This window comes from Prunus mume, linkage group LG5, assembly GCF_029339155.1.
Source record: "Prunus mume cultivar Tortuosa linkage group LG5, ASM2933915v1, whole genome shotgun sequence".
Classification (NCBI taxonomy): Eukaryota; Viridiplantae; Streptophyta; class Magnoliopsida; order Rosales; family Rosaceae; genus Prunus; species Prunus mume.
The window spans coordinates 18,364,935-18,385,660 of record NC_142702.1 but is presented as its reverse complement, the minus strand read 5'-3'; the positions used below and the strand labels follow the sequence as shown (position 1 = coordinate 18,385,660).

General features: G+C 34.8%; 2 protein-coding genes across 2 annotated transcripts; both read right to left on the bottom strand.

Annotated features, from left to right (window-relative positions):
* Positions 1 to 7,952: 7,952 nt before the first annotated feature.
* CCD7 (carotenoid cleavage dioxygenase 7) lies at positions 7,953 to 11,699 on the bottom strand. The gene is made up of 6 exons (XM_089052740.1): positions 10,902 to 11,699; positions 10,394 to 10,522; positions 10,068 to 10,199; positions 8,890 to 9,156; positions 8,368 to 8,768; positions 7,953 to 8,248 (listed from the first exon to the last, which is right to left on the bottom strand). Exons 1-6 carry the CDS (start codon positions 11,671 to 11,673, stop codon positions 8,102 to 8,104), a joined length of 1,848 nt encoding a protein of 615 aa, XP_088908866.1. The 5' UTR covers positions 11,674 to 11,699; the 3' UTR covers positions 7,953 to 8,101.
* A 5,575-nt stretch (positions 11,700 to 17,274) lies between these two features.
* WRKY12 (WRKY family transcription factor) lies at positions 17,275 to 20,726 on the bottom strand. Its single transcript, XM_089051461.1, has 5 exons — positions 20,623 to 20,726; positions 20,090 to 20,531; positions 19,823 to 19,896; positions 19,069 to 19,230; positions 17,275 to 17,622 (listed from the first exon to the last, which is right to left on the bottom strand). The coding sequence occupies exons 2-5, from the start codon at positions 20,423 to 20,425 to the stop codon at positions 17,460 to 17,462; spliced, it is 735 nt and encodes a 244-aa protein (XP_088907587.1). The 5' UTR covers positions 20,426 to 20,531; positions 20,623 to 20,726; the 3' UTR covers positions 17,275 to 17,459.

Below are 20,726 nucleotides of genomic sequence, written 5' to 3'. Positions count from 1 at the left end.
GCTTAAAAATAATAATAATAATAGAGATTCTCTATTTAAACCCCACAATATTCTTTGTTCACTCTAATATTTAAAGTTTCACTAAAACACCCAAAATGGGGTCTGAAATTATAAAAAAACCCAAGCACTATTTAAACATATAAACACACCAAAAACCCATCATTACACATACTCAAAACTCATTTATAAACACACCCAAAAAGTTGATTTTGGGTGTGTTTCTATATTTAAATAGTGCTTGAGTTTTTTTTATAAATACATGTCTAGGATTGAGTTTATTTATAAATTTGCAATATTTAAATCATTAAGCTGTAAATTTAATTATTGTGTAAAAAGACAAAAAAAGTCATCCAACTTAATACTTAATTTCAGAAAAATATTCTTGAGCCTAAGCTATGATACCATATGTAGAAAATAAAATTAAACAAAGACCAGAACCAACAAACAGAACACTCACGAAGATGAGTTACAACACTCAGTATTCTCACACAATAAAGAAACCAAAAAAGAAAAACTTGAACTGGAGCAAAGAGAACGATTTTATTAATCTGCAACATTCTTTCGTACTTCGAGGAAAACAAGACCAATATATAGGTTGTGCAAAAGGAGGAAGCTTGGGTCTTTAGAAAAACAAACGACAACACGCAACACCTTCATATAGAGGTGGTGCAACAAAAGAAGATAAAGTAGCCTAAAGACTTAAGAGCCCACCCACAGCATACCTCCTAGACAAATTAAAAGATTAAAAGTCAAGTGGCCTACAAGAACCATATCTTGGTGCTTTCTCAAAACGATTAGGTCCCATTTGGTAATGTTTTAAAGAGTTGTTTTCATTTTTAGATGACAAAAATGAGGTAAAAACACGTTCAGTAGCACCACAATAGAATACTGAGAATGTTTTCATAAAATGAAAACAAGTACATGTGTACTTGTAGAAAATATAAAAAAGGTTGTTTTCATTCTCATGAGAAACACTTTCATAAAAATAACTCACATATTATTATTTCAAATTGTAACACTAGACACATTTTCATTGTTTTTGTTTTCTGAAGATGTTTTCTAATTAATTTACCAAACGAATTTTTATTTCTTGAAAATGCAAACTCATTTTCTTGTTTTCATTCTCTGAAAATATTCTAAGAAAATATTATCCAAAAACGTTACCAAACGAGCCCTTAAATTTTCAACTTCACATGGACTTGGTATAACTTTCAACAGAAAAGCCATGGTTGTTTTTTCTCTCAGTTTGTCAATAACCAAAAAGAAAACACAGGGTTATATTAATAACAGAGAGAGAGAGAGAGAGAGAGAGAGAGAGTTGAAGGTGTTGAAGTGGTTAATTAACAAGCAGCGAACCCTAAAGCCCTAATCTTTTGATTCCCAATTTAGAAATACACCCAAAATTAATTTACTATATAAGAAATGAGTGTTGAAGTTCCTATAAATTACATAACTGTCCATTGATAAACTTTAAAACAAGCACAACACAAAAAACTCAACCAAAAAAAAAAAAAACCAAAAACAAGCCCAAGTACATTGTTAATATCATATCATAGAAGTACATTATTAATACCATGTCATAGAAGTATACTGTTAATACTATTTTATACACACAAAAAACCCAAAAAAGCCCAGAAAGACATCCAATATCCTTTACAGAAACCACCTAGTTTCACAAAAAACAATCGCAAAGGCAAAAGGAAATACCTTTACAAGAAAAAAAAAAGTACAATGTTAATGCTATGTCATAGAATTATCTTCCTAGTAAAAATCACATTATACATATCATAAACTTCAAGTGCACAGCTATATATAAAGCAAAATATAGAGCATGCTTTGTAACTGAAAATCTGTTAATATTATGTTATAGAAATCAACTCAGTTGCAGGGTATGAACAGTATAACAACTGTTCATACCACTTACTAGAAGTTAACAACAATATCATTTCATTTGTATAATAGGTACAATAAAAGTGTACAACTTCATACTACTCAAAGTCAATACTCAACAATGATAAAAATACAGTGAATGACTTCATCTCAACAATAGTGTGCTGAGGACAAGCTACAAAAGACATCTATAATAGATGATCATGAAGAAAAAGCTGGACTTGAAGTAGGGAAGAAGGCAAATGAGGCCTCTAGTAAACCAGACACTCCACTTATCACACAAACAGAAGAGATACACTTGTCGGAAGTAGGAAATTCTGATATATTCAAAGTATATCTTGAAATTGGGTCAGAAGACGTCATCAAGGAGAGTCCAAAAGAACTTGAGTACCAAAATGAATTCCTTGAAGAAACTCTCGAAGCCAGTGACATTGCAAGTGAAACAGTTAACGATGATGAAAATTCAGAATGACTTTTTGGCAGTCCATGCATGAAGATAGTAATAAGGGAATCACAATAGTGTGGTTTTTTGACATACTTTCCCTGCCAATATCAAAGAGTTACAGATATTAACAAAGGAATTGCCTCATAAGGATCAAAATGAAGATAATATGTTATGTTAATCAACATTCCCAGATTGTCCATCCCACCATCTATTTCCAATTCGACATATAAATTTTTTAAATTTCTTCTACTAAATTAAGCAAGTCCTTAATGAACTCAGAGAGATAAAAGCATTCCCAAAATTGCTTAGTACATATATATATATATATATATACATATATATAAGCATAAGGGCAATAATGCTTAACGAAAAACTTCGCAGAAGCAGCACTTTGAATGTAAAAACACTCAAACACTCAAGCACTCAAACACTCAAATTTCTTTCCCTTTTTATGTGGTTTATGTGAATATGATTTTACTGGTTCAAAACCAAATTGTTCACAAAAGTATCCTAATTCTTTTCTTCCTAAGGTCTTTTACTTATCAAGCTGCTTCTTCAATTTCATGTCTGTGCAAAGGGCTAATCCTTCTACGCAATTTTAGAGGATAATTCCCCATAAGTATATGACTCATAAGGAATGACACCACCATTTTGTCTTTATTTCTATTCCTAACCTTTTCAGCGAATAGAATTGGTAATCCCGAAAGAAATTTCTCTTTCCAAAAATTAGCATTACAGTCTTGTCTCGTAAATATCTTAGAGTAGAATACATCCTTATACCATCTAAAATGGGACAAGGTTGGATATTTAAGATTCATTGGGAGTTCTCTAGACCTATCATGCTACAATTGTATAGTTCCTACAAAATGTAGAGTGATTGTGTAAATTAGTGAATTTACCGCATCTTTCTGGTGAACGTTTTCACTTTTAATGACTCCAGTTGCTGGATCTGACACTCTGTTGGCCAATGGCCACTTGAGCGTTTAAGATCTGAATCCTGGCCGAGTCGCTTAGGTGGAAATCCCATCATCCCTTTAATTGACTAACAAAGCCTACGATAATAGCCTCAGCCACCATCCTACCTCCATTTCCTTTTATCTTAGAGGCTATAACTTATATCATCATATGTTTCATTGTATTAATGATTCGATATTCTGTCAGACCATCAATATTCCATTCAACTATGGAGCTTTCGTCATACTAAGCGGAATTCCACATTCCATCTTCCTCTGTAAATCTACTAGTGTGGGTCTAAGGTAGTAGTTTGAGTAAACCTCTTCTCAATTATTAACCTATTAATTTCAGGTTGTTCTTCTTTAAACATTGTTTCAAGGTTATCTATTTCCCTTTCAATGAGAACCGACACTTGAGGACCCTTTCCTTTATCTAACAAATTTAATCTTGATAATTTTTTGGCCATGACGTCAACAAAGTTTTCATCTTCAGATAATGTCATTCCCATCTTAAAGTTTTTATTATCTAAGGCAGAGGTGGTTTGAAGAATGCTTGACTTGCTTCCTTATTCCTTTTGGTTTCTGAGGGACCTGGTTCAAATTTCTGTTCCTTCAAGGAAACAGATGTTTCAATCATGGTAACTTGTTGTCCTAAAGATTGTAAAACAAGTTGGTGTAGTTATTATGCTGAATGACTGCACCTACATCTTCTTTACTAACTGTGCGAAAATTATTGGCACTATCTTCAAGGAAAGTGGTTTCTTTGTAGGGAGCTGCAATCACATCTTTGGTTATAATTCTTTGCACCTTGTGCTACATTTCATATTTCCTTTAGCCTATGCACTTGGTGTAGTAAAATCTTATGCTTTTGTACATTTGTAGTTTGATAAGGGGAGCATTTTGTACTTTTTAAACAAATCTTTTGCACCATGCTATGTCCTTTATGTTTAATCAACTTTGTGATTTTCTTGTTATCTTTTTGTACTTTCCTTATCAACAAGGGGGAGAACACTAACCATGCATATTGTTTCTTTTATGGTATATTTATAATGTTTCTTTTTCTTTTGTGTTTTCCTTTCTTTTCCATCTCTCTTCTCCTCTCTTTTTCTTTTTTCTTTCTTTCTTTTCTCTCTCTTCTCTCTCTCTCTCTCTCTTTCTCTTTCTCTCTTTTTCCTTTCCTCTTCTCTCCTTTTCTTTCTTTTTTTCTTTTCCTTCTCTTTAGTTTTCTCTCATCTCTCTTTTTTCTTTCTTTCTTTCCTTCAATCTTCTCTCCTCTCTCTCTCTCTCTCTATTTTTTTTCCTTTCTTTTCCTTCTCTTTTCTTTCCTCTCTCTATCTTTTTTCTTTCTTGTCCTTATATTTTATCTACTCTCTCTGTTTTTTTTTTAAATTTAAATTTTTCAGTTGTGAGTTTCGTAACATGCATGTTATTATTTATGAACCCGTTACACGACTCAAAATCCGCACGATAAAAGACGATCCGAACCCAACATGACACGTTTATTAAATGGGTTGAGCATTCTTGACACGTTTATTATCCCGACACACGACACGATCCATTGTCAACCCTAAATTGGTTGTTCTTGCAGGTACTTATATTCATCATCTCTATGGGTTGGTTATGGGTTGAGTATATTTAGAGAGTGTATTGTCAAGGAAAGCCAAAAATGGGAGATTGTAAGTGTATGCATTTTGTGATTTTCTTTTGGCTTCCCTTGACAATTTTGTAATAGGACAATCATTGTAATTTCCCAAGCTCTAAGTTTAGATTAAGAATTGCTTCTCTATGTGTTCTTATCTAGCTACATTCTAATGGACAACAATGTGTTTTGACAAAGCTAAACTCTACATTGCATTCACTAAATTTATGAAGATTATGACTAGTTATCTTTCCTTCGTATGACTAGTCAACCTTTGTTTCAATTAGGATTTCAGCTCACTGTTTCTAGCTGGGTCTTAATGATTTTTTTGTCCCTTTCTCAGCTGCCATGTGTCTATTCTTACCTAAGAATTTTTGGGTAAAAGCCAAAGATTTCCTCATTTGGCAACTGTCTCTTTTGTGTGTAAGTTTTGGAAAAGTTTTTTTTGCAAACTTTCTCTTCTTCTTCCTCAAGAGTAACCTTCATATTTTTCATCTTTGAGTTTTCCAAATTGATTTTCAAAAACTGCATTTGAAATATAAAAACTTCATCTTGCTAGATCAACACTCTCTCATATATATCTATGTCAGATTCAAGATTGATTTCTTCAAGAGTATGGTTTCTTGAAGAAATTGGTCATTTTCTCCATGAATCAAAATTTTATTTTGTCTGAGTTGGAGCTAGCTAACTGGTGTCATGGGATGAATGAGTTGAAGAATGAGTTGTCACTACCATGAAGGGCTAAGCTACTAGTTTTGCTAAGCTGGAAGAAGAAGATTGTACAAAGGAGGTATAGCTCACCTTCCTAAATAGACTTAGGATTTCTTGAGCTTGCTAGTGTTCCTTTGTAAAAATCTTTTTGCTTAGTGGATTTCCTGGTTGGTTGATGACCCATAGTTTTTCCCAATTGTGGGTTTCTGGGCGAACAATTTATGCTTGCATCTCAGTAATTTTCTGGGTTTGTGTTCTTGACAGTTGACTAGTCATCGCATGATGTTCATGTACTTCTAGGTTTGTGTTCTTAACAGTTGACTAGTCATCGCATGTGTCATGTATTTCTAGGTTTGTGTTCTTGCGGTTGACTATTCATCATTTTTGTTGTTTGGTGTTTACTTGATTATGATGTATTCACACACTTTCATCATAGTTGTTGCTAGCACAAGGGATGCCTAGATTGACGGGTCTTTCTAAGTGCCTAGGTTGTCACTAGTAATTTACTAAGCTTGCAGGTACATCTTGGTATGCTCTGTGTATGTTCTTGGTTGTGGTAATTCATGTCTGACAGTTGACTAGTCATAAGAGTATTTTGTCAAGGTCTATTGTGTGTGAAGTTTGTTGTGTCTTGTTTGAATATCATTTAAATGTACCCTCACCACCTAAGTACCAATTTCAAATTATCAGAAATTCAAACATACAAAACCAAAACCAGGAATAAGAATATAACGAAATTAAAAACGATATAAACGATATCATTAATATTTAGCAAACTTACAAGAAGTAGAAGGGCAGCAGTGCTTAATGAAGCTTCAGAAGCAGCACTTTGAATATAAAAACACTCAAACGCTCAAGCACTCAAACACTCAAAAGTACAAAGTATATATATATATATATATATATATATGGATTAAAGGTAGACTTGGTCACACTCAACCCAGAATTGCTCAGTATATATATTCGTACATACATATTGATTGGTGAATTGTTGAATTAAAGATAGACTCGGCTTAAATTACTACATTCCTTGAAAAATTCAGCAGCAAAATCAACAATTTGCAACCGAAAATTTACCAACATAACCAGATGATAATGCAAAGCTGGAGAAGTAACATGCAACAAAATAAACAAATTTGTTCAGCTCACAAAAATTGAAATTCAAAAATAAAATTATAAAATTCAAACCACATACATGTATTAATTCCATTGAGAAGCTACAAATCACAAAACGCAACCAAAATCAAAATACCAAAAACTAATCAGAACAAAAACATCAAGATAAGGTAGTAAAGCAACAGTACCTGAGCCAATAAAAGAACCAAATTCCAGTTTGAGATCAAACCGCCAATAGCCATTTTGCTACCAAATTCCGGTTTGAGATCAAACCGCTAGCCATTTTTCTATGTACCTCTTGATTAAAGCTAAAGCTCAAACAATCAATTGTTTCAGCTCAACAAGCTCTCACACAATTTCAGAATTCAGAGTCCAGCAACCAAAGAGCTGAATGCAAGACAAGGAGTGAAAAAACAACGTTTTCACATTCTCAAACGCTAAAATTGATCCCAAATAACTATACTATCAGTAAGAGCATGAGGAGAGACGCAGTAAAAAAAATTTAATATGAATTCAACACCAAATGGTAAACCCGGAAATCAAATATTAAAAAAAGATAGATGGCAATAACTAAAAATGGGTCAATTCATGTAAGATATGGTGTATTTATAAAGTCTATTTAATGTAAGATAGGGTGTGTTTATAAAGTCAATTTCATGTAGAGTTTCTCTATGATTCTATAACTAAATATGGGTTTCTTTATAGTTTCCTATTTTTCAGGGTTAGCCCATATCAATATAATATGAGCTCAGATTGGTTTGGCATATGCTCTTTTTTGTTTTGCTGTATTCTTTTTCACTCTCACTCACTCATGGAATTGTAAATTTGGGGTTTAGAAGGTCCACATTTGTGAGCAAGTGGGCATCGCGTTTTTAGTGGCTCTTGGCCTTCCTACAATAGGCAAATGAGGCGGTTGGGGGTGATAGTGGTGGTGTTGGATGGCATGGGGCGATTGAGGGTGGGGGTAGGTGTGTGGCTAGTGCAGCGCCAGTGGGGAAGGGGTGGGGTGTGATGGTTGAGATTGAGAGAGCAATTTTTCAAAAATTATTCTTATTATTAAATTATTATTTTTAAAGAATTTTTTTTACATGTGGCACTTATGTGACATACATATCAACAAAAAGTGGATTCCATTCATGCCACATCAGTGTTTTTAAAATAATTTTTGACAGACTTTACGATGGAGGGACAAAGTGAATTGCAAAACATCAATCAAGGAAGCAAAGTGAGTCACTTTAAATTTTGAAGAACAATGTGAGACGTAATTATAATTTGAGGGGTAAAGCCCATATTATGTGGGCTGTCTAACATTTTCTTAATTTTTTTTTTCTTTAACCAAAAGTGAAATTATTCTGCAGTGGCCCAGAAACCATGAAAACCAAGAGGAAAATTTAGTTGCTTAGGAACTTCAAGTCTTGCCACTAGTGCATCCTCTCCTCCAATCCTTTTGGAATCTAAGATAACCAGATAGCACCTTTGAACTGAAACTGCATACTGCAATACAAGAAACATATATACCATAAGTCTCACTTCAGAATTTTGAACACCCAAATTCTTCTTCTTCTTTTTTGGGTCTATAAATTCTTTTAGTTAAAAAAAAACAAATGTATTACCTCAACTACAAGAATGTAACCATCATCTTCTTCAGAACCTTTGGGGATGAAAGTGGGCTCTCCGATGAATCTCCGGCTCCCAACAGACCATGTAAGCACAGATTTCGTTGAAACATTTAGCTTGGCCACCATGTCAAATGGAAAGTGAGGCAATGCACTGCGAGAACCTGAAGAAGCTGCTGCATATATGTATGTGTTTTTGCTTCCTGAAAAGGCTGGATTGATAACTGGAAAGTCTGATGACTTGTTCCACTGGTTTAAAGGCTCCACATCACATCTTTGACAGCTTCCATTCACATCCAAGTTTATGGAGACCTGAATAAGATGAGGTAGCGTCTTGCTTTGGCTTCCATTTATGTTCATAATCGAGGGGTCTAGTTTACCACTTTGCCAATCATATCCTGTACCATGGAAGCAATATCAAAATAAGTCTTAATTAGCAGTTGTAGACAGTAATGAGATTTGAAGTCAGAACTTTCTCGAACAAAGTAGAGACTAAATGTCACGAGTTGAAAAATTTACCAAATAATTTTTGAAAATTGAACCACTCGTAAGAGCAAGCCGAAGCATGTATTTCAATCTCCAAATTCCCATTCTCATCCAGATTCTCGTAAGCATTGGCTACATGTAGGAGCCACAATTGTGAAGAAGCTTCGATAGGCACTCTCCAATCTCGACCATTTTCATTAGGAGACCGAGGAAGCAAATATATGGGAGATGTGGCCTTGCTAGGGTTCACCGACAATGCTGTTATCATAGGAGAAGTCCCACAAACTGCAGTCATTGCACCTGCATTTTAATATTATTTAGTAATTTTATCTCGACAGTTTGATTACATAATATATGTCCTTAGCAACATATAATTGATAGACAATTAACCTGACGATGTAACATATGTTTGTCTGTCACTATAAATTTGTAGGACTTTAACCAACAACAATATGGTTGTATCGAATATGCTTTTGCACAAACTTTAACCATTGGCCATCCTTTCTAATTGTTTCTAACGTGGAGAACATTAACCGCAAAAAAAGGAGGTGAAATCTTGTATGAAGTAAGGTTTTTTTTTTTTTTTTTTCTATTAATTTATAGCTCATTAGCAATCATATCGTTGAGCAATAATCTAAAATGATTAAAAAGTGGTCAACATCCAGTTGAAAAAAAGCATTGACTTACAAATTAGTGGTCTCAGGTTCGAACTTCCATTACACCTTGATAGCGTGTGTGAGAAACCTCCCTCCCAAGCCCAACCCACAGATTGTGCGGGCTGGGTGATAGCACAGGATCCCCAAAAAAATGAGACCTCTTATAACACCTTTTAACGCTAGAGATATAGTAGCAAAAAAAAAATGATTTTTATATGTGTAACTGATGCTTTCCAGGCGTGATTCAAAAAAAAAAATTGAGACTTTTTCTTTACTTTTTATATAGTAGGCCTCTTTACATAAATTAACAAACTTAACACCTAAGCATGAAACTTTTATTTTACTTTTCAATGGAACGCCCTGTTCCTTCCTGTAGTTTAGACTTTTACATGTATTCAACTAAAAAAAAATTTAAAAAGCATTGTGAGGCCTAGTGCATTTGGTGAGTACACTTTCACCTTGTAAAGATGGAAGGATCTTCAATATTCTCTAGATCGCATATAATTATCTAATATATAATTTAAAAAATGACGATAACTTATTTAATTAACCTACCGACAGCATCAAGCTTGATGCGATTGGCAAATAATATATAGTGAGTGTCTGTGAAAGCCCAATCATGGATCATCAAGTGATCAGGTATGTTAAACTCTTGCTTTCCCAACACCTTAAAATTTGAATCATATTCTGCACAAAAACCAAAAACAATATATATTATATATTCAAAAATCCACATAATAATTAAATAAAAGTGATGATTTCTCCACTTCAATTTTATCCACTTACACTCTATTTTGTAACAAAAAAAAAAAGTATAAATAGATAAAATTTGAGCGTGGAAATCATTAAATAAAAGGGCTCATGCATATGCCCTTAATTACCATAAAATGTAAAGTTACTGCATGGCAAAAGCATATCCTCTGCATTGCACGACACCATAAGAAGCCTGTTTCTGCGAGCATCAAGCTTATAATGAGACAACAGTCGCTTTGGAGGCATCTTAAAAACTCCTGTACAAGAAATATACCTCTTAGTATGATGAACAATATTAAACAACTATATAATAAAACGTAGATTTGGATTCTCTGCTTAGATTTTCTCGTCATGATCTGCTTAAACAAAAACTTCTATTACCTTTTTATATAAGACTATTAGTTAAATATCAAATGTGTATAACTTCTATGTATTTGCACAAATATTTTAATCTTTACTCTCCAAATTTACAGCTCAGTTCATGCTCATTTTTCGTCATCTTCTCCAAATTTAATCTCTAATTGATATTATTCTCCAAATGCCCATCTGAAACAGATTGAAAACAAAGCTTTCTCTTTAAAAATTCAGCAATTTACTTTGTTTTGTTCATCTATTATATTCTGCATACACACGTACCGTACAGAATTGGTTTGAGCAAACTTGCAGCCACATCCCATACACCGCCACCACGGTCTCTACTCTCCACCCCCGAATCACGACCGTCCATCAGACCTATACTCCCAATCGTATCCAACGTCTCAGATTCAATCTCATACGGATCCCCACCTTCCCACAAACACAACAGCCTCTGGCCCCACCTTAACACACTAGTATTCGCCACATTCTTCATCACCTTAGTATTCCCAACTTTCTGTCCACCTTTCAACACCGAAAACGGCCCCCTGTGCGTGAACCGCCACGTGTCAGTCAAAGGGTCGTGCTCCTCCACTTGAGCCTCAGTTTTCACGTACTTGGCCATGAACTTGACATCTTCGCCAAACCCGTCAAATTTGAAAGCCCTAAGGTAGCCGTGGCCGTCCAATGGGTGCACCGTGGAGCCGTGGTCGTCGGCGAAGAGCCCCGGCCCTGTCAAGTAGTACGTGCCGGAGGGAAAGTCCGATGGAACCGAACCATCCACGACTCTGAGCGCGATGGGTTCGGTTTGTTCGGAGCGCTGTGACACAAAGAGGAATTGGTAGTCCCAAAATGCAGCCACGGAGTCATCTACTACGTCTACGGTTGAAATGGAAATTGGACCGCGATCGGTTTCGTTGGGTGTGGAGATTGATATGGCACGCGGTGGTTTGGTGGGCACTGGTGACGGAGATTGGTGCACCGGAAGCAGCTTTACCAGTGAAGGGAAGATTTGTTTGGGAATAATTTGGAAGGGGTTGGGGTTGGCTTGCATTTTTTGGGGTGGTGAGTTTTGGAAGTTTTAGGAGCTGCCGATGGAAGCAAATGGTGGTAGCATATACACATATATATATGGTTCGAAATTATATAAAGCTTAAGGACACAGTGGTGGGATTTGCCATTGGAAACTTGGTTTAATTACGGATTTGCCATCCCATCTGTGGCTCGGGTTTGTACTTTGTGCCCTTCCAAAGTGCATGGTGGGGGCATGTATGGTTATGGAGGACATGGGCAAAGAAATTTGCAGATTAAATGGCAGACATAATGCTTGGGATTTACTATTTTTTTGTTATAAAAAACTTGTTATGGCCAGAGAATTTATTTATTTATATTAAAAAGAATTCTTCCTTCAAGAGATATTTACATTTAATATATTATGTATGTTGGTTGTATTTTGCTTTAATTTGTTGGACAGTAGAGATGACAGGGAAAACCCACAGACTTTCATAGGAGAATTATAGAATAGTACAGTCACGTAATATAGCTGTTATACATATTTATTAAGCACTAAAAAAAAAAGCATAAAAAATGACTATACATTCCCATTTACTTTTCAATTACAACTTTTAGAATTATTTAAACAAAATTTTAAAATACATATATATTATTTTATTTTTAAATAATTGAGAGTATCAAGTTTTGACTTGAAACATCGTTCAATATTAAAAGAAAACTACCACTAAAATAAAAGCTAGTTGGTTACATATTTTGATTTTTAAATAATGGTAAAGTAGTCGCATTTTCATATCAATTGCCATATAGTTTGATCAATTGATACAATTTGAGTATATGCCACACGTACATTGTTATTTCGACATCGTATCAAATTCGATGTAATTCGAAGCTATAATCAAAATCAATATTACTTTCCGATCTGCTTCGCCAGTGTGTTTTTTATTTGGGAATGCTTGCCAAGGTAATACCAAAATCTAAAATAATAGAGGAAACATGCCATGAAATCCGAATCAGAACACACAGACACACACATGAAGTTGCCCTATCTATCATCTGTTCGTCTCACACAAAGAATGAGTCCCTATTTCAGACCAGCAAGCACTTTTAATGCTAATTTTGACTTGTAAAAATGGAATTAAGTAATTATTACTTGTGATTAAGTAGAGGAGAGAGAAATGGCACTTTGGTAAAATACAAATAAAGTGGAGGGCGATATTTAAAAGTGGGCAGATTATTTGTTTAATAGAACCACTAATAAGACAATGATTTAGAGTTTGATACCACAATTAGGTGTTGGTATGATACCGGGGGAATGATGACAAAAATGGACCACTGATTCCCTACGTCGGCCGTCTATAGAGGACTGATCTCAGCCTCCCACTCAACCCTATTATATTAATGCATGCATTATACGCATTTTACTCTCCATCCACTCATGCTTTCGGATTTGGGACCCACTTTTTTAAATGGAGGGTTACGTGGGAACAAACGATAATTTTATTGGGAGTAGAAATGTTATCGAAGTATGTCGTGAATATATTAGACACCAAGGCGTATCTCATCTCCCTCGTAGACCTGGCATTCATGTCGTGTTATCAGTGTTTGTGTGGTGTTTGTGTCAATTCGTTTTTCTTAACGAGTTGACACGACATGACACGATAAGAAAGCAGGTTGTAAATGCCCAATACAAACACGACCGTTACAATTCGCGAATTCGACACGATATGATTCACAAGATAAGAATTAAAAAATATTAAATATAAATAAAAACAGAAATATGAAATAATTAAAAACAAACAATCACATGATCTGGAAGAGGATGAGAGAGAGAGAGAGAGAGAGAGAGAGAGAGAGAGATGGAATAGGGCTATTTGCACTACCACTCTCTTAATGAGTTTGAACCTTTCTTTGAGAGCTTGGGTTTGAAACCTCCAGAGTATATTCCTTTTCTTCCTCATAAATTGATGCTCTTGGTTGATGACAATTTGCTGCTGCATAATTATGGTGGAGGAAAAGACGGAAGAGACGAAGAAAGTGAAGAAGAAAGAGAAAAGTTGCTGCATAATTATGGTGGAGGAAAAGACGAAAGAGAATAAGAAAGTGAAGAAGAAAGAGAAAAGCAAAGAAAATCGGGGGAATGGGGGAGGAAAAGACGAAAGAGAAGAAAGGGAAGGAAAAAGAGAGATAAATTTACAAAAATACCCCCGCTTAACGGGTTGATTCGTGTTTTCGAGAATTCACACGAAAACGACTCACTAGCTTACAGTGTGGCTAACGGGTTGACACAATAGCAACACAACACGATAACACAGACCGAATACTGAATTTTTTTGCGAATTTGTGTCGTGTATGATATTGCCAGGTCTACTCCCTCGGAGGGTATGAGTTTCATGATATTACAAAGCCAAAAAGTGAATTTTTTTTCCTTATAGTTCATCGGATTTTTCACTTTTGTTTTTGTGGTTCTAATTTTAACAATTTAACCCATATAGTTTGATATTCATCATAATTTAAGGATATGTCCAAATTTCCGTCTAATTTCGTGATAGAGTAAGCAAATATTCCTAACGTGGAAAGGTATTTTGAAAGAATTTAATTGAATTTGTAATGTGTCCTTGAATTATGAGGAATTTAAACTACATAGTTAAAATTGACATAAATGAAACTATGAGGACTAAATGATAAATTCAACAAACTACAATGACCAAAAATTACTTTTTGCCTATTACAAAATCAAGAAAGATATACTCTATATATATTTTTTTGGCCGAAGATTTCCTCCATGTGAGAAAGTTGAGATAAAGGGTGGAATATTAGTTTTAAGTTCGTAGTTGAGTTATGGTGTACTAAACAATCATCTAATACTCACAAACTAAAATGCATATTGAGCGATAAATTTTCACGAAAAAAGAAAGAAAAGAAAATTTGACTTGCATTATATATATGCCTTGCAAGCAAAACAAAGTAAATTGGTGGCTAAGAAAAACTAATTAGGCAAATGGAGTTGCTTGCAAACAAAGTTAAAGCGATTTGCAAGAAAATAAAATCCTAATATCCACTGACGGACTCATGAATTTTTTAGCAAAGGTGCAATTTTGAAAGGCTAAAAACTCTTTGTAAATTGAACATCTAGGCTTTTTACCCAGATTGACCTTAGGTCCCTTCATTCATTCATAGCATACATGAAAAATTGTTTTATGTAAAAATATTGACTAAGTATGAAAAAAGGTTTTTCAAAATAATCATTTTCTCAATATAATTTTTGGCGGCTTTTATTCCTTACACATCAAATAAGAAAACTTGATTTTATGAGATTTTATTATGGAGTATATATTGACTTAATGAGCCATCATTTTTAGCATAAATTGTATTTTTCACTAAAACCGATTTTTCATATTTTGATTCGGTGGGATTTTGATTTTCTAGTTTTTTTTTTAAAAAAAAAATCCAAATGGAGGATAGTTCCTTATTTACATTATAAACTTAAGTAAATAGAGTAATATAATAATAAATAAAAGTAAAAAGACAAAGACATTTAGGTAATAAGGTAATCTGTGCACCATCACCAGCTAAGTAATCATGCACCATCACCGACTAAGCAAATGGGTAATTTGAAGCACCCACAATGATTTTTCTGACGAAAAGAGGTGCAGATACACCTCATTGCGTCTTAATATGTCCGCCACTACTAATACCTCTTTGCCTAAAGATGATGGTAGAAAACGTCAAGAAGTGGTGGAGAAATCAAGGACAGTGCCAAAAGGCCGGTGAAAAGAAGCAATGGCGAAGGAAAAGTTCCTTCTAATAATTGGAGGCCGAATAAAATCGACAAGGGTATAACAAGCCCGTGTAACATTCGGCTTCTCCAACAACAACAAAAAAACCATACGGCTTCTTCATAAAATAAAATAAAAATGCAACATTGGGCTTGAGATATGCGATGAGCCCTTCTGCAACAGGCTGAGAGTTATGGGCCTCGTTTATAAACTCCTTTTGAGCTCAATTAAATGCATCTGGTGGATTGGCATTTTAGCCAGAAAAACGATAACAGAAAAAGCAGCATAGTTTGTGAGTTGTGACATTCAAATTTCAAGCATACGTCAGTAGGTCAGGATAATGAGTTCACCCTCTTACATCTAAGTTTGTATTAATCTTTTCGTTGATTAGATTATTTTAGACTATCACTTATATATAAATAAATAAAAACCAAAAACAACCCAAAAACAAAATCAGCTATAGACGATTTTTACATCTGTGTCAATGGTGAAACTCATTAACATTGACAATTGGGTTTCAGTAAAAACTGAAGTTGGTCATGCTTGATTATGCCAAATCAGGACATCGTTGTTAGATATTTGGACAGTGTAGTCTTGCGCTCACAATAAAAGTTCGACTCCTCGCAATATGAAATAGAATACAAGAATATATGTATCGAGAGTTCTAACAATATACGAAAAAAGAGGGTGTTGATGGTTTATAGTAACTCCGTGTAAAATCTGATTACATGATGACCAGGACAAAAGGAGAAAAAGAACACAGGTGGGTGTGCACTGATTCTTATATTCACTAACTTCTGAGAAAAATGATTAATGATTGATTAGTCACTAGATCATCACTTAATGATAGTTGCTACTAATTTTAGTTATCATTATTAGTGTTATTTGCACTTCTTGCAACTCAATAATAACTCCTATAAAGTCATGAGGGGAATTAATTGGAAAGCCACTAGTAACCTTTTTGTTTTGTTTTTTAAGGGTCAGTAACTGAAAAGAAAAATAGAAAAAGGCAGGATCATATCATGAGTCAACCGAATCACCAAGCTCCTTAAGAACGGTAACCAAAGCCCCAAGCAATCTCTTGGATTATTTTCAAGAAGGTAATGATACATTAAATATTGAATGTATAAAATATGAGGAAACGTGGCATGGCCAAATCTGAGTTTGCATTGTCCTATTTCTGGTGTCGTGGATTGGTATAGAGGGCAGTGGAGTTCAAAGTTATATCCGTAGTTGGATGTAATCCTCGCATTACTTCATAACTACTTTTCCACACAAGAACTCGGTTATATACCAGTGTGGTGTCGTCCAAAAAAACAAAAACATGTGTGGTGGACTATTTTTAAGCTAGTTTACAGCGGCGGCGGTCCTACGTTTTGGAGGCTTTAGGCGAACAACTTAAATGGGGCCTTCTACTTTATATGTATATTTATGTGTGTTTTTTTTTCCGGTAGATTAGAAAAATATTATTTGAACTCAAATGCACAATTGTAATATAAAATAAATAAACAAAATGTAATTTATATAACAACTTTATAAAATGCATCAAGATTCAAACATCACTTAAATATCACTCATCTTCCATTTTCGATACAAAAGTATCAATTAACTTTACGTAATATCTATATAATATAATTCTTTTAAAATAACATAAGTATGTATAGGGTTTATACAAATTGGGGCCCTCTCAATTTGGGGGCCTAAGTAAGCAGCCGCCTTGCCTGCTTAGGGCGTCCCTGCTAGGTTACCAATCAACACAAAGCTCATGATTTAAACAGTGGTTTGACCCAAATTAAATCATGCAATGCAGAGGATATGATTTTGCCATGCATGCCTTAGTTTCATTATAATATGTACTCAGAATATGAAATTCCCAAAGAAAAAGAAATCAATCTGATAAATTACCATAAATAAATAAAAATATTATCTCAATCTGGAAAAAGATTGTACAGAACAAGCTAATAAGGATACATTAAATATTGTAATCATTACAACAATATTACGTACTAAATATACTTCTGTTCTGTAATTGATGATGAGCTATATATGATTAGAAAGAGCTAAAGCATTCATGTTCGGAGGAATTAGAGTCATCACAAGGGGTGTGGTTGTGTCTACCTTCATAGGTTGTTATCACCATTCGACAATCTTCAGACAGTCGTTCAACCCTTTTCTTCACCCGACAGTTACTGTGAGTACAGCGGTAGTAGCTTCTGCATGCATATATTTATGCCATTCAGTTTCAGCACAACAACAATAAACTAAAACCCTCTCATGATCTCTAAATATATCACTCATATGCAACGTGGTATATACTTCAGAGTGGCAAACGATTATAACCGACGGACTTGTTGAGAGTATTATGTCAGGTAAACCCTTTCATAATCAATTGGAAATCGGTAGAGACACAAACAATATATACATATGCATGAAAGGGGTAGTTTGTAATATATACTAAAAAAAAAAAAAGTGGCAATAGTCACCATTATTTGGTGACATTTGGTGACTGTTGTGAGGGTGACTAAAGGCTTTAGTCACCAAAAAAAGCAAAAAATGCTAGCCAAAAAAGTTGACTAATGTCTTTTGTCACGGCCACAAATGTCACCAAATAATGGTGATTGTTGCCACTTTTTTTTACTAGTGATAATATGAGATAACATTCTCAACACCGCTCCTCACATGTGGCGTGATTCGAGTCAAATACATAAACAACTTGAATCAAGTACGCTAAAGCACGTGACCGTTGAATTGGATATGTGATTTGCATAATAATATTAGAGCATCTAACACAAAACCAGTTAGTAATAAAAGGTGGAGGAGTAACTATTATGGAAGGTGTTTCTTGATATATACAACACCAATGAATTGTGGTTTTGAGAAGAAAACATATATATACGCACAAGATAGATGATGCAAAAATAATGTGGCGCAGGCACGTCATAGATGAAAGTACATGATCTTAGAATTGATAACAACCTTATAACTTTGTTAGACAAGCACGTGGTACTATGTGTGAAGTTTAACTGTCACACCTGCTTCACGTTACTTAATTAAATTGTCTACATTTTAGAAATCGTGTGTGAGGATGTGAAGAATTGTCCCACATAGGAAAATTAAGAAATTTTGCAATCGTTTATAAGGATCGATTCACTCCTCAAATTGTTAGTTGGTTTTGGGACTTGAACTCCAACTTCCTTCAAGAATGATGAACATTTCCAGTTATGTAAAGTGTATTTCACATGTGTATTCTCATAATTTTTTTCTATTGGTGCAAAAATTGCGAATCATGTATACCATTAATTTTTAAATTTGTAAATAATTGTCACCGATTGCATACATCTAAATACTAAAAATAGACAATCATATCCTGCATATATTTTCTGTACCCCTAGGCATTGGTAAACAATTAAGTAAAACCCAGGTTGAAAGCTGGTGTGCAAGGGGCTTGTAGCTGAAAAGTGGTTTAAAACATTTACTCTTACACCTGAGGTCTTAGGTTCGTTTCTTCCCTCCTAATATGGCTTGTACAAAAAAAGTTGAAAGTTGGTGCAAACCATATACACATTCTGGACCTCTATAGAAATGCATGTGCACCAATTTATGATGTATACGATAAATATGAAAGATTAAATTAGCCATAGAAATAAAATTAAGTATACCTAGGATGAAGGCTGTTCTTGACAACTTTCTGGCCATATTTCCTCCATTTGTAACCATCATCAAGCACATCCACATCACTTCTGGTTTGGAAACAGAATCTTGGCTCCCTAAGCTTTCTCCTCACCTTCATCTTGCTCTTCTCTGAGCTTGAGCTCCTCCACCTGTCAAATAATTAATTAATTTCAAGCTCCTCCTCTCTTAATACATATATACTAGCTAATTGATGCATGAAAACCAGATTTACCACTCATCTACTCGCTAATTAATTGATTGCCTGATCTCTTTAATTTACTTTTATACAATAATATATTTATATATATAGAACAAATTAATGTGTGATACGAAAATGAGATAAAAGATCTGTATCCTGTCATGGTGGGATCTATATAATTGGAATCTCTGTGTTAAGTACTTGATCGATATACTGCCATATGGCCACAACGAAAGACTGGCACAGGCACACACGCAGAGAGAGAAAGAGAGAGAGAGAGGGAGAGAGAATATATAAGAACATGGTGTAGGACGTACAAATGGCAACACAGAAGCAATATTCTCTCTCTCTTCTATAAGTGGCTAAATCTTTCTAAGATTCTGGTAGAAGAGCTTTTAGAATGCGTTCTTAGATGTGCGCACGCATTTGTGCATGTACATATGCATGTGTGTACTTTGGAGAGAGAGATTGAGATCTAGCTAGGTAGAGAGAGAGAGAGAGAGAGAGAGGAACAAATTAAAACCTATAAAGTAAGTAAATACCATGAGTTGCTGCAATCACTAGCATTACCAGTCCCATTTTCATCACTAATAGCCTTTGGATCCAACGTTCCCACCTAAATTTTCCAAAAAAAGACACAATTATAAGACTACAAAAATAAAATCCGACAACGCGTATAACTGATTCTTTCTTTGGATGAAATCTATAACCCATTTGTTGGACAGGCAAAAAATTAACATATATAACATGGAAAAGCAAGGAAAATGTCTCCAATTTCATGCTTCTTTTCAAATTCAAGATTGAACCACCTGGTCGTTACTATTATTCCAAGAAGGTCTTGCAACAAGTAGGTCAGTATGAGTACTAAACCCCACGGTAACCCCGTTGCTGGTGGTGGTGGTGGCGGCGGAGGCACCGCTGCTGAGCTCAGCTGGCTGATGATGATGAGGGTGATGAGAATTGTTAGGCTGCTGCTGCTGTATATGTGATGATGGGGCCATGAAGCTTAAAACCTGATTATGATGAGGATGATGATCTTCGAACTGCACAAACCCCATTTCGTGGATCGATTGTTGAGGGTTTGGGGTGCTCGAAAACGAAATCTGAACTTCATAACTCGGAACCCCTCTTTGATCTCCTTCCATATATAAATATTCGCTCTTCAACTAATCAATTAAGCTCCTCCTCTTCTTCTTCTTCTTCTTCTTCTTAGTGGAGTTAGCTGTGGTGCAAGCACTTTTTCCGTACAACCTGTTGGTATGAAAAAGGTCTGTTTATGCAATTCACAGTGCGGTTCGTGTGGTCAACTAGTAAACGTAAAATGCTGGAAAATATTCCTTACCGTCTTCTTAAGGTTGTGTAAATGGAGGCAGTACTGTAGAGACTCAGAAAGACTTAAACAACAGCACAAGCCACTTCAATATCTCTCTTTCTCTGTCCTACTCA

What these genes read in the sequence shown, in the direction of transcription:
- WRKY12 (XM_089051461.1), bottom strand. Translation starts at nt 20,425, where the DNA reads ATGGAAGGAGATCAAAGAGGGGTTCCGAGTTATGAAGTTCAGATTTCG. An exon ending in GGAATAATAGTAACGACCAG is followed by an intron (nt 19,897 to 20,089) that starts GTGGTTCAATCT and finishes TGGAAAATTTAG; the next exon opens with GTGGGAACGTTGGATCCAAA. An exon ending in AGTGATTGCAGCAACTCATG is followed by an intron (nt 19,231 to 19,822) that starts GTATTTACTTAC and finishes ATTATTTGACAG; the next exon opens with GTGGAGGAGCTCAAGCTCAG.
- CCD7 (XM_089052740.1), bottom strand. Translation starts at nt 11,673, where the DNA reads ATGCAAGCCAACCCCAACCCCTTCCAAATTATTCCCAAACAAATCTTC. An exon ending in GCTCAAACCAATTCTGTACG is followed by an intron (nt 10,523 to 10,901) that starts GTACGTGTGTAT and finishes TTTCTTGTACAG; the next exon opens with GAGTTTTTAAGATGCCTCCA. An exon ending in CAATTTTCAAAAATTATTTG is followed by an intron (nt 8,769 to 8,889) that starts GTAAATTTTTCA and finishes TCCATGGTACAG; the next exon opens with GATATGATTGGCAAAGTGGT.